Below are 17439 nucleotides of genomic sequence, written 5' to 3' on the forward strand. Positions count from 1 at the left end.
TCTCATCGCCTCCTCTTTTTCCTCTTCTCCTCATCCTTCCCCTCTTCTCGCCCCCTCATCAGTTACTCGACTCTTCTTCTCTTCTCTTACTCTATCCTCTCACATCATATCTTCTCATCCTATTCCTATTTCCTAGATTCCTAAAACACCCTTTCTTCTCTCCCCTCCGCAAGCATTCCTTCGATATCCTCCCTGTCTACCTCCAACCTCCCCCCCCTTGAGTCGGATCCTGTAACCTCACCGCAATCATCAGCCTCCGATTGACTGCGGCCCACTGAGCTGTCAGCCGCGTCCTTTTGGGCCTCACGAACAATCCCGGCCAGTTGTTCGTTGACTGGGTGCTGCGACAGGCTCCACGTCTTGCCTGCCCTACCAGCGCGGACGGATTCTCAGCGTCTCCTTCCTTCAGGCCGTACTTCTTCAATCCGGGCCAAGCCTGTCAGTCAATAATCAATCTCAAGCAGTCAGCGTCAGTCAGAAAGCCAGTCAGTTGCGCTTTCTCCATCTCTTCTCTGTTCATCAGAGCCTGTCGCTGCTTCTGTTACTGCAAGGCAATCTCGCGATTCCACCGCCACGCCACGTCGTCACAGACCAACTTCGTTCCTCGTGAACAATAAAGGCGCTCTTCCCGGGGCTCGTGGCATCTCTTTGGTCCGATCGATCGTCCTTTCTTTTTCCTTCTCCCTCTCTCCCCTCTCACTTCTTTGAACCGCCTTTTCTTGGTAGTTCAAACAAACAAACAAAAAAGAAAAAGAACCTCTCCCCCCGCCGGTCTGGGCATTTAATCGAACACCGGATGATGTTCCGTCCGCCTTCAAATTGACTCCGTTCTGTCCTCCCCTGCGTTTCGCGTTGTTCCTCCTCACGTCCGTTTCGCCCTGTTCCGGCACGTGAAGTGGAAGCCTCACCATCTGCGCGATCTTCAGTCACCGCCAGCCTGACTACCACGCTAGTAGTCTTGACTTGTCCATCATGTTAAAACCCGCCCAGTTTCTAGATACCAGACGGCGCGATAGTTTTGAAACCATGGCTGAGTCGTCCCCGTCATCTCGCCAGCCTCCGTCGCCCTGGACCACCACCTCCTCCACGCCTGTTTCACCCGCTGTGTCTCTTTTCTCTGCCAAGGGCCACACGCGTTTTTCCAGCTCGGTTTCGTCCCTGGTTTCATCCCCAGGACACGGAAACTCGATGGAGAGCCCGTCGCGGAATCCCTTGACAGGAGTGAAGGAAGAACCCTGTGGGTCTCAGCCCAGGGACCTCGAGGAGGATTATTTCCGTATGTTACTTGCCCTTGCTCCCAGCCCCCGTGCCTTCTCCTTTTCTCCTGCTTTATTCTCCGATATCCGTCTCCTCGTTCGCTAATCGATTCCTGTCCACAGAACACTTTGACCAAGGTCTCTCGGTCGCCGAGGATTCATACTACGCTTCTCTCGATGCTTCTGACAGCTACGACCTAACGGATGCCGGCATGGATCTTGCACATTCGCCCAGGAATCGACGCTCTGATAGTATCTCCGCCCGGGGTCTTTCGCGCATCGGCTCCCGAATCTCCACCATCTCCACTCGCTGGAAGTCCAAACGTGCCTCCGATGGCCCGGACGGTGCAGATGTATTCGCAACACAGCTGCGTTCCCGCACTAATTCAGCATCATCCGCCATAGCCAGTCCCACTACGGGTTCTTTCACTCGCGTCAATTCGATCCAGGTTCCTCCATCACCCGCCAGGACTATCTTTGAGGAGGCCATCAGCGAAGCCGGTACGCAACCTATTGATATCAGCAAAGCCAACCGGTACAGCCAGGATGAGGATTCGGCCCCTCAAGCAACGACTCCCCTACTGCCACCGTTCATGGGCGACGAATCATCCTACCAGACCGCGTCTCGCGTCCATTCTCCGTTACAATCCCCTTCAGTAGCCGACAATATGGTAGATGACGGCCCAGTTGTCTGCAGCGCTGTCGCCGATCTGCGATTAGCAGGATTACCTTCACCACCCCTCTCGTCCAAGCCATCTGTCGCATCGTTCAATCGTCCACGAGCCAGTACAGTGCGGACTGTTTCGGGAGATGCGCCTCCATTCACGCTCTCCGACCCAAATGACGAGTGGGCGAACAGACTCGGTCATGCCAACTTTACCATCCAGCCGGAGCCTTATGTACCCGAGACCTGTGACCTGGGAACGTTTGGGCAGCTGCGCGCAGATTGGGACCTGGCTCAGTGCAACTTCATGCGCCATCTCGTGCGGACTGGCGAACATTATGGGGTTACTTCCACGATCTACAAGCTCACCGAAGAGAAGTGGGAGTCCATCAATCGCGAATGGCGCCGCCATCATGAGGCGATGCTATCTGAGCTAGAAGTGACAGAGGGACCCCGTCTTAGTTTGATGAAGTCCCACTGTGACCCTTGCGACCCGGTCAAAATTCCTCGCCTTCACGACAACAAGTTCCCCGAGCTAGGCGATGGCGAGATCGTGGGTCCTATGAAAATCGCTCCAGCAGCGAATGGATCCGGACTATGTCGCACCCGTTCGTTGAAACGCAACTTTGTCAAGTTCTTCCAGGATCTCGTTATTCGGTCCTGATTTGACTGCCTTGACACGAACATGGAAACAATTAATGACCATAGACAGACTGCGGGAGGCTTACGATGTATACCATCTTACGACTTTTCTTAACGCCTCTCGAACGATTGATTCAGCGAGTGATGACTTATGCCTCTCCTATAGTATACACGTTTCGACGGATATGTTTTTATCTTTTGTTTTATTCCCTGTTTCTGTTCATGATCTGTGCTTGCATAATGATGACTGATGACCTGTGCACCTGCGACTACTGACTCGCAGAGTGCAGTCCGTTCCTTAATGTTTGATCTCTCTGCATATGTACCCTCTTCCCCTGTTGTTAAATACTTGTTCGCGCCAACATGTATTGATAATGCTGTACACTGCCCAGCATCTCTTTTGTGTGTTCTCTCTGCCGGCGATGCATTCCTTGCGTCATTGTCCTTGGCACAAAAAGTAACCGTTGGGTTGCACCGTCTAATGACTGGAGAGGGGAAAGTCTGTGGATGCAAAGACAGGGGAAAGAGGGGAGCATGAAGCAGAAGAAGAATTACGATTGTTGAAAGCAAAAGTGGCTGGGTTACCAAGCGAAAAGGGAAACGAAACCATTGCAAGGGCGCTTCCTGGTGTTCTGTTCAGTCTTATACCCCAAGGCATGGTTCTTCATTCATTTATCCTACTTGAAATTCTACGTTTTGCTGCTCCTTCCACAAAAAGCCAAAAGCATACCTATTATAGATACATGCCTGTTCTCTGTTCGCGTTTCTGTACACCCCAGTGTATATATACAGATGCTACTATTAGATACTACCTAACTAGACCTACATATAACTACATATCAGTACTACTTATGACTCACCCACCACCCTGGCACTCTAACTAATCATGATGCCTTCAATTCCCAACGGATAATTATGGTTCCCCGCCCTTGCTTGTCCACATGCAATGCATATGCAGTGTACTTTTGTTTCCCCCCCCTCCCCTCCCTCAATCATACATACAGTAGTAGTATGTATGTATGTATGTACGTAGTCCACAGTTACTCAACCCCCACTCCCCTCAAAGAACCAGCCAGCCAGCTAGCCAGCCAGCCAGGGTCAGGACTCAGGTCAGACAAGTCGCCTGATGCATACATGTATGCGCGGGGTCGACCGTCTTTTTCCATTCACCCCCCCCTCCCCCCTCCTCCCTTCGACAGCCACCCGAATCGAGTAACTCGTACCGCGCACATGTCGCCTAAACTAAGTTCTTACATTAGTTATCTGGTGGCTAGCTAGCTAGCTAGGGTCTGGCAGATCGCTCGCTTGTTCGGCCATTTACATTGATTGTTCTTTTTCTTCAGTCATGCATGCATGCATGCTTGCATTTCATTCCCGCTAGACTAGATAGATAGATAGATAGATGGTAGAAGAACGCCTAGAACAGGGCTGGATTAGCCCGTTGCTGCATACGAATGACTACGTAGGCAGCAGCAGCAGCTGTAGTAGCAGTAGTAGTAGGTAGCTGGATTTGTTTATGGGTGGTAGTCTAGTTTACCTGAGCTGAGATAAGCTAAGCTGTGTCCCCATGATTGCTTTCAGATGGGACACTGTTCTATGAATGCTAATGAGTTTATGAGGTGGTCCGATACTACACAGATAGTTGTCTTCACACCCAGTACTGGCCCCATAACCTTTTGGCGGTCTCGTCTCCTCGGAAGCGAAATTCCACGCGGATGATGTCTTGGAAGCCTTCTTCCATTGTCGGTTCTTTGAATCGGCGGAGGAAATCTCCAAAGGCGATTCCGGGGAGAAGGGTGCGTGATTCGGGGTTCTGGGTATTGGATTGGGGGTTAGCATTAAATACACATCGACTGGTGGAATGGTGTATGTATGCATGTATGGGTATAGGTGTGTCTGATGATCTGATAATACACGTGTGATCGTTGGGGAAGATGGTAGTGATGGGTGGAGTTGGTATAACCACCACCTACCTCCATTCGAACGACTCGAATGGGGAGAGGACAAGCTATGGGTTTGGGTGGGAGGGGAAGAGGGGACAATGGGGATGCAGTACATGCGCATCTTCATCTCGCACGGACTTACCAAGGTTTGATTTGCGGCACGGACCGCATTGTTATGCCGGCAGAGGGCCGGGGAAGCTGTGAAATAGACACAACGAATCGGGACGTTGAATTCCTTAGCGACTTCTACCCAGTGGGATCTGGTTTCCGCGTCGGCGTTGGTGTTGTCTGTGCGTCTGATCAGCGACGAAATCTAACCGTTCGTGCATTTGCAATAACACCGTGGTTACTGAGGAAGAGGGGGGATGGATCGCAATATGGGCTAGGGTTGGTGTAGCCTGGCTAGACTCGAGCCAGGGAAATCGACGATTTAGACCGTCGGAGTGTCAATGCAAGGGTGGGTGGGTTGGTCTCTTGGGGAAAGACTGCCCCGTTCATAACGTTCACGTACCGACAACCACAGATCTTCCGGCTGCAAGGTGTTCCTTTGCCACTTTGATGCACTTAGGGCGCTGTGTTTAAACGGCTGGTTAGATGATAGATTATGCAATCTTGGTAGTACATAGATGTGGGTTGGTCGTTGAGGCGTCTATCTGCTGCGCGAGCGAAGCCCCTGCCACTTGTGGGCTTGGCGTAGAAGGGGGTGTTGGAAGGAAGTAACCCGTATAAGGGCTGTAGATATAATGAAGAAAACGTACAGTTTTGAGCAGGTCTTGGTTGACTCGTTCGTATTTCAGCGGTTCTAGATATTCCCAGTAGAATGAGGATTTGCCCGCCCCAGGGCTGCCGCAGAATATCACCAGCTCGAGAGGACTCTGGCGAGAGAAAGGTGGCGCCACTGCAGCATGCAAGACAAGTTGTCAATAGGGTACTCTGATGGTCGATTCACAATCACCCCGTGCATTGAGACTCACCGTCGTCAGTTGGCTCTGCTTGCAGGTATTTTGTCGGATCGAACGGTTCCACGAATGGCTCTGGATCAGCATTGAAGAAGAACTCCTCGGGCGTCTTAAAGGGTACTTTAACATTGAGAGCAAATCCGCTTGAACCGCCGTTAGCGTATCAAGTCCGTGAGTGTGCTTCAAAAGGCCAGCCCTACCGGTCGACCATGGAATGATCGTTCGGCCGTCCAGCAGCGTCCCCTACAAAAACGGACTCTGCCAGATTGACCCCCGACACATCAAAGTCATAGTCATCGAGCATCTCCTTCCATAGACCTGTCCTGGGTTTCCTATATTCGTCATCTTCTGTGGCCGCATATACACTGAGAGGGATGTCCAGTTGCTTCATGACAGCCGACGCCCTCTCCTTGAAGTTGACAAGGCTCTTGGAGTCGCTCTGGCATTTCTTAAGATCTTTCTTGAGACTGATCTTTTTTTGATTCGTTACGACCACCACGTAGTATCTGCACAGAAGAGAGATCAATATCCTGTTGTCCGGAAGCAGCCCGATCAGGGAACGATAAGCCAACCTACTACATACCCATTGTCGTTCAATTCCTTGAGTTTCCCAGGTACTGTATCATGCCACCACTTCCAATCTGACCCATTCCTGGGGAAAGTATTTCCAGAGGCTGTCGAGACGAGCGTTGAATCCTAGGTGCGATCACCTAGTCAGTCTCGGGCTCGTGCAATGATATACCGTAAAATCGCTGAACGGTCTGGTTTTCAACTGACCAGGTCAAATGCCGCGATCCTAGGCTTCTCTGTACTATTTTTGTGACCGAGATCCGAAGTATACTTGCCAATGACGGCACTGTTATTAACAATGCGCCAAGTGATTTGTTCGGGCTTTTTCTGAGATGCCGGAGTAAAAAAGGAGGAAACAGCTTTTTCTAGTAGTTATTAACCCTATTAGTATAGAGACGTACGAAAACAGAATAGGTGTGCCTCACTAGTTATGGTAGACTCAACCTTCCTTTTGAGTGGAGGCGGCGAAATAGCTCGAGTGGGGGAAGCTGTACGTTTCACGCCCCCGCCGCCGGCCATCCTGAGATACTGGAGTCTGGAAATAATCTTGAATATGTTTACCGGGTACCGTGGTTCTGAATCTAGCCGAAAGAGAGATAAACTGCGACTGGATGGCTCGAACTGGTGTCGGATTCAAAAGCGGAAGTCGACGCGCTGACACGCGCCTGAACTTCGCGAAGTCACATGCTTATATTGACGGCTCATTGCACCCATACGGTTGATGGATGCTACAACTGCACCGCTGACATCAATTGAATCAAGCGAGGTGTATGTTTTCAACTAAAGTTTGCTTTTCCAAAAAAGATCTCAGCACTATGTTTTCAAGGCTCCTAATGACAGATTTGAATTTCAAATGATTTATCTACTGAGAGCCATCAACTCCGGGGTATATAGCACGGCTAAAAAGATATGATAATACATGATTACTTCGCTCGCGTATCCAGAGACAGCCGATCCGCCATCTCTAGACGGACGGCCGACTTGAGCTGCTCGCGAAGCCCGAACAAATGCTGCGACGCCGTCCTCATCATCTCCTGATTCCCGCCGTCCTGGACGGTGATAGCAGCTTGTAGGACATAGCTCCCTGTCCGTTCCAGCGGTGAGAGTTCCTGATAAGCAGGCAGCTGCCGACGAGGTCCATGTGATTCCTGCGTCCCAGTCGGGTAAAGCAGGACACGGTGTAGGAAGATAACGATGTCATTGAGAACAAAGACATCCCCTTCCACCACGTACTCAGTGACAAAGCTGAACCCAGTTTGTCAGCTGACTAGGACCAATCAAGATACGAAGGAGCTGGATATGCGCCGAGGAGTACGGGATGCTACTAACCTATAGCCCCAGGCATTCATGGGCGCCGTGATATCACCTTTGGGCAGCGTGGCACTGGCCATTAGACGAGCAGTTACGGCGGATCGAGTGCCTGCCTCGGGAATATCTCTGAATTCAAGTTTCCAGGGCTGGTCCTCGTAACTGTAAGACGATGAAGACGACGATGGCTTCTCCTCCAATCCGGACATGGAGACATCGGGATCTCCAGATGAGGAAGGGTTCCCGCCAAAGTCGGCATTGGCGACGGGACCAACTACTTGGGTATAGAACATGCCGCCATTGAGCATTTTATTAAGGCGCTGCAATTCGACACCCTGCAGATCTTGACTGGCCCCAACCCGGGTGGTGGTCAAGCCTGGCTTGCGGTAGGCCTTGAAAACCAAGCGTCTTTCCAGGCGGTGACGGGGTTGCATGGCCGTCAAACCGGCCAGCTGTTGAAGGAGCTCATGATGCTGATGCGCCGGGACCGAGGCGAAGAGCAGAAGCTCATGCATAATCGCAAGAGGAAGAACCGGGGTAGGAATCGAGACGAATAAGAATAGAAATCGGGAGTTCGTTCGAGCCTGTCTGTAGCTCCCTTAGCTCCGGCCAGCTTTGCTCAGGGAAAGACGGAACACATCAGGCAAAGCCGCAAATCAGGCAAAAAGCACGGGTGAAGTCGGGTCGGAGACTCCTTCCGAGTGTCCACTTTGGTCCGGCCGGTAAGTAATATTGTTATGGTACGGTAACTGCCAGACAAGTCTCGAGAATTCAGTAGTAACACAATAGTAGTTGAACAACAATCCACTTTCTGGCTGGGCGGAAAACGCGTGGGGAGATAACAATCATGTGATATCACGCGATTGTAACTCCGAGGTGAGTAAACCAGGGATTTCAGTGTGAGCGGCAAAATGCTAGAAGGCAAAGTTTAAGAAGACAACAAATCAACCATAAAAGATTTTTTTTGAGAAATTAAACTTTATGTTCTTTCTTTTTTCCTTGTTCCTCTAATATTGCTTGTGTTGAAAATTTCCCCTTTTGGACAGGGCTAATTGGAGTAGACTCATCCGAGCACATGCCAAGATGGGGGGAGGGGAAGGAATTTACTATTAGTGAATAGTGAGGTTGACTTGCCCTCCTTCCCAGGGCTTGCGGAGGGGGGGGTCAGATCCCGGAAGGTAAAAAGTACAGTATTAAATCTTACATAGAGTGAGGGTGTACGTATGTGCATGTGTGAGGGGGATCACGCCAGACTACGTACTTGTGATGTTTCTCCGCTCAGGTGATCTAAGATAAGAGAGGGTTTGTTACACCAACTGGAGCATCATAACGTCCTCCGGGAAATCCTACGAATGAGGGGAAGCCGAAAAGAGACGTGCAGGTGAAAAGCGTCGGGAGGAAAGGCGATTAGAAGGAAGCACCGATGCAGGTCCCCCAAAATCCAAACTCACTGGCCACTCAGGCACGGGTCTTCCTTCACCGGGGATGCGGGTTTGGGCAAGGATCGGGGCCGTCGGGAGTAATCATCAGGTGTCAATCATTCTAAGAGTCTATCTGATTTGGGGAAAAGATGGAGAACATGATGTCGTCGCTATCGAATTGGCAAGGAGCAGCTAGTACCGACTCGACCGAATAATCTCTGATCATACCACAAGCAGCATAGAACCAGACGTTGAGGAGTAGTAATCGTGCCAGATTGATGGTGGAATGGATGGTGGAAGGCAAAGCCCGGATCACAAAATCCGGCGGCGGGTTTCTCGTTAATAACCCGTATTACTCCATACATACCACCAAAGCTGGGCTTATCAAAAACCCACACCCTCGCTTCCGCTCCGACCCTCGTCGGCATTTTCCCTCTCCTCCTCCTCCTCCTCATTCATTTCTCTTCCCCTTCCCCTCCACCAGTCTTTCCAATTCTCCTCCTGCTCCTTTCCCTCCGTCCAGACAGCCTTCTGTACAGTCCTTGCCTCTTTCTTTCTCAAAAATATATAGGCCTTCTGTGTCCTTGTCGTGGAGAATCCGCTGCCTTCCAAAAGCTTCCTCTTCCACTTCCAACTTATTAATCGCTTAATTCGGTCGCGTCGGACGCCAGCGGTTTCTCTCGATTCCTCGCTTTTCATCCTTACGACTACCTTATAATCTATAACCCTACCTTCCTTCTTCCTACTATACAAAATGCGTGCCACTTTTGCTCTCCGCAGCGCTGCCCGCACCCCCCTCATCCGGTTCCTCGGCCGCCGTTCCGTGCCTCGTATGTATTCCTTCACACCCGTCAATTCTACGCGCCTGCCTCTTTGTCTAACATGACCCATCTCCAGAGTCCGTTGACCACACTCCCCGTCCCCACCCCGCTTCTCCTTCCGGAATCCTCCCGGACTCTTTCGCCGCCTACCGTATCAAGGCACAGCAGCACGGCCCCCTTGGCCGTGCCTCTTTCTCTCAGGGCATTGGCCGCAGCGCTGGTGCCTCCCTGGGCCCCGTTCAGCCTAAGCAGGGTGAATTCTTCGACCGCGACGAGCTTCCTGCCCGTTTCCACCGCCTTCCCTGGTCCGAGGCCGAGATTGAGGCCATTGAGACCGGCGGTGCCAGCCTGTTCGCGTAGATCATTCCAGGATCTCACTCAACGAGAGATGACGCAACGGTAGCGGTCACGGTTTTGTGATTGACGAATACTATCATGTTAAGATAGAGTACGGCCATCGGCATGGGGCCGTGGCAGCCGTTGTTCTCCCAATTCAACCATGGAGTAACAGGCGAGTTGTGGGGCCTGGTTCGTCTCGCATCATTGGAACTTGGATGGTACTATAATCAGGGGCTGGGAGCACCGTCGCATACTGGTGATGGGTCGTTTGTTGGCATTGTCCAACCAGGAGCTGCTTCCGTCCCTGCACTTCTTCGATTGCTTCTTTTTATGCTTTTCTTTTCGGTCACGGCGCTGGTGGTTGCTTGTTTCGGAGCTTAGCGGTTTGGAATTCCTTGTACTTGGGGCGCGACACATGACGGATGCTTTCTTGTTGTCTGGCTGGGGCTTGCTGAGATATCTTCGGATTTCTGTGCATAGATGGTTGTTTCATTCGGATCCAAAAGTCTGCTGCATGTTGGACTATCCTCGGTTTGCGGGGCTTTGTTTGAGTTCTTCCCTGAGGTTTATTAGTACTATACTGAGGCTCGAGGAGACCTTGAATACGATCAATCAATTCAACATAACTTTTTACAGTCACGTAGTCTATCGTAGAGAGCTACTGGTCGTCCATCCGAGATTCTGCCGGACTGCAGCGGACAGATGTCATGACACGTGCCCGTATCCTTAGCGTCAGCTCCTGCCACGCAACAACAACAACTTTCTATACAACCTCCATCGAGCTACGCGCCTCCAACATCGCGTCAGGTCTCAAACGGGACTTTCATCGAGACCAAAAGGAACACGCGCCATATAATGGCCCTTAAAGAGGACACCACCGCAATAACCTTCACCGAGGTGGACGAAGTTAATCACCCTACCGCAACTTACATTTACTCCGAGCCCGCAGCGGGCCCTGCACGTCCTGAGCAGGACAAGAAGCATGGAGAGAATTGGGGACGCGTGGATGTGGCAGTACGTGATTTCCAATGTTACCTAATCTGAGCACTAGGCTGCAAAGCTGTCATTCCGATTTAACCATTTGCTTGGTAGCATGCTTCCTCCACTACTCTGGCAGCTTGGTCTTCAAAGAGCGTTCTAGACTTTCTGGTTGAGGTCTTCCTTCCTGCTGGATATCCCCACAGTGTCACGGATGATTATACGCCGTAAGATACTGTTGATCTCTCTCCCTAGCATTGGGCTCTACTAATTCATACAGATACCAATTGTTTGTATGTAGAAAGCGTTAAGCGAAACACTACCATACTTGCCCCTATCAGACTAGACGGCTAATCCACGAAGGACTCTCTCCAAGCCTTCAGCAGCTCGATTGCCGGTCTCTTATCCTCGAGAGCAGTGCTGCAAGGTCGGTAGATTTCCTATTCACACCCAACTGCTGGTCCACAGACTACCAATGCTAACAGCCCTTAGGTGTTGGAGTTGGTAACGCCGATGCCTCCCCCACCGCAGCCCTACTGCTGCATATCCTCCAAGATTCCTCTGGCCGGATCGCGACGATTCTCTTCGCGCATCGGGTTGGTACTGCTCTCGAGCCAGAATGCAAGATGTACCGGCTGGCAGCAGACGTCTTCAACGATCTAGCAATGATCCTCGACTGTCTCTCACCAATGATCCCGGCAGGTGCTCCTCGAGTCACCGTCCTCAGCACAGCAGGTGTCCTTCGGGCTCTATGCGGAGTAGCAGGGGGGAGCTCCAAGGCGAGTCTGAGTGCACATTTCTCTCGCTGGGGGAACCTCGCTGAAGTCAATGCAGTAAGTGAATCAATCGTTATTCGAACCTCACGCCTACAATACAGCCACTAACTTCTTGTCAACAGAAAGACTCATCACAAGAGACAATCATATCCCTCATCGGCATGCTCGTAAGCCAGACAGACCCTAAATACTACAGCTCATCTTCCCCCGGGCAAACCTGACACACGAACCTCACAGGTCGGCTCCTTCGTTGTCTCCCGCGTGACCAGCTTCTCCACAACCTGGATATGCCTCTTGATGCTTCTAGCCCTGCATCTCAGTCTCAACTATGCCGCCGTGCGCTCCGTCCAAATGACCAGTCTCAACAGACAGCGAGCCAACATCGTCTTCTCAACCCTCCTAAACACCGATCCAGACGTCACACAACTCCTCCACCCAGAACTCACCAAACAACAACCACAATCCCACCAACCACCCTCCTGGAAGACCCTAACCCCAGCCCACGTCTCCAAGCAAGAGAAAATCTTCGAAACAGACGGCATCCTCCGCTGGTCCTCCTCAACAACGACTCCCCCTCAAACCCTCGGTTACTGTCGTATAGGCATCTCTCTGCAACAATTCCTCTCCTCGTCTGCACTATCCACCACATCTTCAAAATCCCTCCGAACCCCAATCCCAATGCCCCAACTCACCACCCTCTTCAGCAAAGAAGGTTACATCCTCTACCTCACCAACAGCAGCAGCAGCAGTAGTAAGAAGACCCCAACATGGCACGCCAACATCCTACTCAAGAATACCACTACAAGTCAATCTCAGCTCAAGGCATGGGCGCATGCCTTGCTGGCTGCAAGGGTTTTGTCGACGTCATCAGCAGCGGATTCTATCAACACCTCAAACCAGGTTGAATCTACGATAGATGTACTGCACCGGACGTTGGAGTTCCTGAATGAAGGGTCGAGGTTTGATCGGTATACGACTGTGTTGACGGACAATGGCTGGGATTTGAGCATTGCTGCGTTGGAGACGAGGTCGGGAAGGAGGGTCGTGGTGTAATATAGCTAGCATAGCTGTTTGTCTATGACTGGATATTGAATTAGTGTACTCTTGTGTAGTTTAGTAACATGAGTGTTTTTATAGCAGTCATAAATGCTTTGTGATGATCGATACATGAGTATTGACTATGTAGGAAGGAGCACTGTTGATGGGTGAGATGGGGTTTCAATACTTGTACGGTTTATGACAAGACAGTCTACTCAATCCTACGTTCGAGCACGGAACAAGTGAAGATAAAAAGCATCCAATCCATGGGTATCTATCGATCAGTACACAGTGATGCTAATGCTAATGCTGATGCAAAGTGTGATGCTAACTAAAACACGGAGGAGAAAGAAAAAAATGCAGTCATGCCCTTTGACAAAAGGGGGATAAAAAACAACTCCCATGCACGCACACATCAACAGAATGTCCCCTCGACACCCCACACCACTCCCCCTTGTGAGAAATTCAATATGGATACACACACACAAAACGCCAAGAGACATAACAGATAACCACCATCCCGTTTTGGAAACCCCCAAGTCTATATGGTTTTGATGATGACAAATGGAATGATGCACGCTGGGTCGCTTGCTTCGATGCAAGTGGAAGAAAAAAAAGGCAAAAAGAAGATGAGACAGAACGCCGGAATATGCTTAAATCATAATGCACATGCATTACACCGTCCACTCGTAGTCAGTGAGTCAATGCGACATATTCGCTCAATAACCGAGAGATCAATCATATATGCGGTATCAGGTTATGCAGATCGGATCATGCGGTCTAGCCGATGCGGTGAGAGGAGTAGAGATCAGGATGCCATTTTTGGCGATCCGGCGAGGATTCGGAGCGAAGAAGGCTTTTGAGTGATAAAGGACATCATCAGAGCTTTCATGCTCTGCCAGATTGGGTGTGATTTCGATAAGGACGTTGTCGGCCGGTTCTGAACGGCCAGTCATTCATCCATGCCGGACAACTTGAAATGTTGGTTGCCGGAGCCTCCATGGCCCGAGCGCTTTTTGAAGCCCAACTTCAGTCCCATCTTTTTCCATGGGTTTTCGGTGCGCTTCGGGCTGTGAGCCAGGTGCATGCAATGGGGATCACTGGAGGGAGGCGTAGTCGGCGGTGTCATTGGTTCGCCTGCACTGGCACTCGATTGCAAGCTTCCAGAGTCATCAGTCAACGCTCCAGACCCGGAATCTCCGCTGGCGTTGGAGACCTGTCCCAAAGTCCGATGGCCGACCTTACCCATGGAAGTCATTGCACTCAAGGAGAAGTTCGAGCGGCTAGGCGGAGAACCGACGGACACCGGCGATCCCAGATCCTTGGAAGACTGGGGAGACTGCCGTCTCCTCTTCGATCGGCCCCGACTGGCCGTGTGCTCGTCGAAGCTCGAGTTGGATACGACGGTGATATCGTCCTCCTGAGAAAACAGCGGCTCCGATAGCGGCAAAACGTGAGCGGTCGAAGCATGCGAGTTGAGAAACGGCAGAAAGATCGACTCCTCCATCAGATCATGGACGAGTTTTACGGCAGCGTCCAGGGTTTCGGGAAGCGGCGGGTTAGGAAGATTGGCGTGTCGAAGGATGTCATCGCGGACCTCGCTGGAGACGTTGATCTCTCGTGGAGATCCGGGCAGAATGTAGGCGGTCAACAGTCGCTGCCAGAGCATACGCAGATGCTGGCTGCCGGTGCAGTCGGTGACGATGGGCGATTCATTCAGCTGGCGGCTCAGGGCATCGTATGTTTCCCGGTACCGCTTGGCCTCCAACGTGAATTCCAGGGTCTCCAGACAGTGGTTCTGCGAGAGATAGGCCATAAAGGCACTAAGGGTGTATGGGGCAGGTGCAGTGTTGGCCAGCACCTCATCTAATGAGGGACGCATGGGACAGAAAGCACCCGGAGGAACCGTCAAACTCAGCGGACGCGAACCGGAGGAGTCCATGTCCTCGTCCGACTCGCTGTCCGATGAGGAAGACGTGGGAGAAAGCTCAGGGGTGGTGCTGGGAGTATGGTGTCGGAAGAGTATGGGAGGATGCAGGGTCTTCTTTTTAAGCATCGCGTACAGCGTGCGTCGGTCACTGGGGTACGGCGCAGGTGTGGTGAAGCCCCGAAATCCACCTCGTTGTTGCTGTAATCCTCCGAGACAGCCCAGGCAGTGAATCCGGTACTTCGCCAGTCTTGAATGTTGAGTGGCCACCCTTTTCCGGAGAGGCCAGACTCGTCGATAAGAGAAGCCGTGTTTCAGATGGTGAAGCGTAAAGAGAGACAGCGCGACGGTGAGGCGGCGGCACTGAGCGGGTAGAAAGGCTGAAGCGAGAACCCGGCGATAAGGTGGTAGTAGTGGTAGTAGTGTAAGGTAGAGTTGAGTAGATAAGTGAAGACCTCAGTTAGTGAAGGATTGAGATCTGTTGGTGGACAAAGGATTGATTAGTCGTTTTCGATGTCCCGCAGCAAGGGTATAGGCAGCAGCAGCGGTTTTCCAGAAGGGTCAGAGAAGACGGGGGGTGTGTGATGGGAATGTATTGGAGGAGGAAAGTTGGTAATTGGGGGCAAGGAAAAAGTAAAAAACGGTTGTTAATAATAAGAGACAGGACTAAGGCCAGGCACAGCGATAGTAGTAAGTTGTAAAGGGAATTGAGAAAAGAAAAGAAGATGACGCCACAGGAGACACAGCCGAATGGCAGAGGGAAGAGAGAGGGGGGGGGGATGACTGGTAAGTATTCAAATAAGAGGAGGACCAGCCATATCCAGAGGGTGTGAGTGGGAGAGTAAAGTGTGAGTGAGAGAAGAGTGGAAGAAACAAGGCAGGACGGGCCAGTGGTGGGTGGAGTGAGGTGATGCCGATCAGGACCCCTTCAAAAGTTCTCAGAACCTGCACGGAAGCGTCGAGCACCCGGGGGGAAAGAGCGAAAGAGCGAGAGAGAGCGAGAGAACAGAGAGAGAGGGGGGCCACACAGGAAAGTGAGTAAGTGGAGTGGAGAGAAGCCAGCCAGACAGAGAGAGAGAGGGGTGGGGGACCCGCCAGAAAGTGAAAATCGAGAAGAAAGTGGATGGATTTGCTGGATTTGCTGGCCCACAGGAACAACCGGCGGCCCAAGATTTCCTCACTTCCAGAGCCCATCCACGTTGGCTGGCAGTGGATGCTCTCCCTCTGCAATTCCCATGGGAACCTCGCCTTTCCACACCACGAATCACCGCTGACGAGACTTCCCGGTCGATCGTACCCAGGATGAGCCCCAGCCTATCACGCCGACTTCGGCGGGTCTCTTCAGCCAGTCACAGTTGCAGCCCAAAGAAATAATGCCACCCACCCCTCCCAAAATGTAAAAGTAAAAATCTAATCGGGAAAGAAAAAACAGGGAAAGTGGAAAATGGTTCAAAAAAGAAAATCATCACTTTGGGAGAGACAGAAAGAGGGAGAGGGAGGGGGGGCTGCGTATTTCTTTGTCTCCTCCTTCCCAATTTGGCTTTTCTCTTTTTCTTTTTCTTTTCTTCTTAAATCCCTAATTCCGCTTATTCTTCAAAGAGAGAAGAAGAAATTAAAACTGGGAAGGGGAAGAAGGCCGGCAGGAAAAAGATTCCACGCTGATCATGAAAGCAACAATGACTGACTGACCCCAGACAGACTTTCTAGAACCACAGACACACTCTCACGCACCACACACAACACACATTGGAGGGATGAGGACTACGCGGCTAGTAGATAGTAACAGAGGCATGGCCAACCAGGAGAGAATCACGTCATGCCCCTAAGGCATGCCTCAGACACTAGCCCAGAGAGCGACTCGCAACCATTGCAACCCAAAAAGGATCTGAGAGGCCAAAAGGTGGAGACCATGAATGGAAATTGGCTCCCGTCGCTGGTCTTGAATGGATCACCAGAACGCGCGATGGATCTCCGGCCGATGAAGTAATAATCCAGAGTTCCAGCTGCTGGATGTGAGGCCGAAGGTGGGTCCATAACAACGCAAGTTTAGCGTTGGGGCAGTCAAACTCGATGGTGCAAGGTCGTGTTGTTTGTGGTTTGTGCTGCTGCCGCCGCCGCTAACTACTCAATCCCATCGTGGTGTGGAATATAAAACCGGCCATGGTGGATCCTGGCGCTTGTTTCTTCTGCCCTTCAACAATAAAATGACTCGAGAAGAGGGCCCTCTCTCAGCTCTGTGGATATCCCATCTGCCTTGGCCTCGCGTAGTGCTCACTACCACTATGACTGTCTGGCAGTCTGCGGTTGTTGCTATGATGGTATGGACCAGGTCGATCGATCGATCGACCGGCGGACCCCAAAGCAATATCCCGTCATGGATTGCAGTTGAAACAGCATAGTGGAGCGACCGAAAATATGACAAGCACCATGGGGTAACAACAGAGCCAACACAAAAAAGATCAAAAAAATAAAAATAAAACAGAAAAAAAGGAAGGGGCCGAAGGAATGGACCCAAAACCGTAAGGAAATTGAGGGAAATAAGAAAAAATAGCTTTCTAGAAAGAATGAAGGAGAAACCAATGTCGTTCACTCACCATGCGTCAATTGAAATGCGACCTCCCGCAACAGAATATCCGTAGAAGGAGACCGGCAGCAAGGGGGCGGTCGCCAAAACGCGCGTTCAACGCCAATATATCTCAACGGTGCAGCAACGAGGGAGGGGGAAAAAATCGCTCAGGGCTGATCAAAAATGATAGATAGCGGAGCTTATGTAGGTTGCAGGCAAGTAGGCAGGCAG

At 51.3% G+C, this 17439-nt stretch overlaps 6 protein-coding genes across 6 annotated transcripts; 3 read left to right on the forward strand and 3 right to left on the reverse strand.

Moving 5' to 3' along the window:
- Positions 1-972: 972 nt before the first annotated feature.
- Positions 973-2584, forward strand: AtWU_00056 (uncharacterized protein; the record flags this gene model as incomplete). Its single annotated transcript, XM_035495172.1, has 2 exons — positions 973-1276; positions 1380-2584. 2 exons carry the CDS (start codon positions 973-975, stop codon positions 2582-2584), a joined length of 1509 nt encoding a protein of 502 aa, XP_035351065.1.
- A 1626-nt stretch (positions 2585-4210) lies between these two features.
- Positions 4211-6553, reverse strand: AtWU_00057 (putative DNA 3'-phosphatase Tpp1; the record flags this gene model as incomplete). The annotated part of the gene is made up of 9 exons (XM_035495173.1): positions 4211-4375; positions 4648-4793; positions 5017-5077; positions 5264-5403; positions 5480-5607; positions 5665-5970; positions 6048-6160; positions 6242-6399; positions 6460-6553. 9 exons carry the CDS (start codon positions 6551-6553, stop codon positions 4211-4213), a joined length of 1311 nt encoding a protein of 436 aa, XP_035351066.1.
- Positions 6554-6957: 404 nt separating this feature from the next.
- On the reverse strand, positions 6958-7857 carry AtWU_00058 (mediator of RNA polymerase II transcription subunit 18; the record flags this gene model as incomplete). The annotated part of the gene is made up of 2 exons (XM_035495174.1): positions 6958-7279; positions 7364-7857. The coding sequence occupies 2 exons, from the start codon at positions 7855-7857 to the stop codon at positions 6958-6960; spliced, it is 816 nt and encodes a 271-aa protein (XP_035351067.1).
- Positions 7858-9517: 1660 nt separating this feature from the next.
- Positions 9518-9944, forward strand: AtWU_00059 (alpha-ketoglutarate dehydrogenase subunit KGD4; the record flags this gene model as incomplete). Its single annotated transcript, XM_035495175.1, has 2 exons — positions 9518-9593; positions 9661-9944. 2 exons carry the CDS (start codon positions 9518-9520, stop codon positions 9942-9944), a joined length of 360 nt encoding a protein of 119 aa, XP_035351068.1.
- An 834-nt stretch (positions 9945-10778) lies between these two features.
- On the forward strand, positions 10779-12730 carry AtWU_00060 (RUS1 family protein; the record flags this gene model as incomplete). Its single annotated transcript, XM_035495176.1, has 7 exons — positions 10779-10937; positions 11016-11128; positions 11182-11194; positions 11265-11328; positions 11394-11734; positions 11800-11844; positions 11915-12730. 7 exons carry the CDS (start codon positions 10779-10781, stop codon positions 12728-12730), a joined length of 1551 nt encoding a protein of 516 aa, XP_035351069.1.
- A 937-nt stretch (positions 12731-13667) lies between these two features.
- Positions 13668-14771, reverse strand: AtWU_00061 (regulator of G-protein signaling domain-containing protein; the record flags this gene model as incomplete). Its single annotated transcript, XM_035495177.1, has 1 exon — positions 13668-14771. One exon carries the CDS (start codon positions 14769-14771, stop codon positions 13668-13670), a length of 1104 nt encoding a protein of 367 aa, XP_035351070.1.
- Between the last annotated feature and the right edge of the window lie 2668 nt (positions 14772-17439).

This window comes from Aspergillus tubingensis (assembly GCF_013340325.1).
Source record: "Aspergillus tubingensis WU-2223L DNA, scaffold_1, whole genome shotgun sequence".
In the NCBI taxonomy this organism is placed as follows: domain Eukaryota; kingdom Fungi; phylum Ascomycota; class Eurotiomycetes; order Eurotiales; family Aspergillaceae; genus Aspergillus; species Aspergillus tubingensis.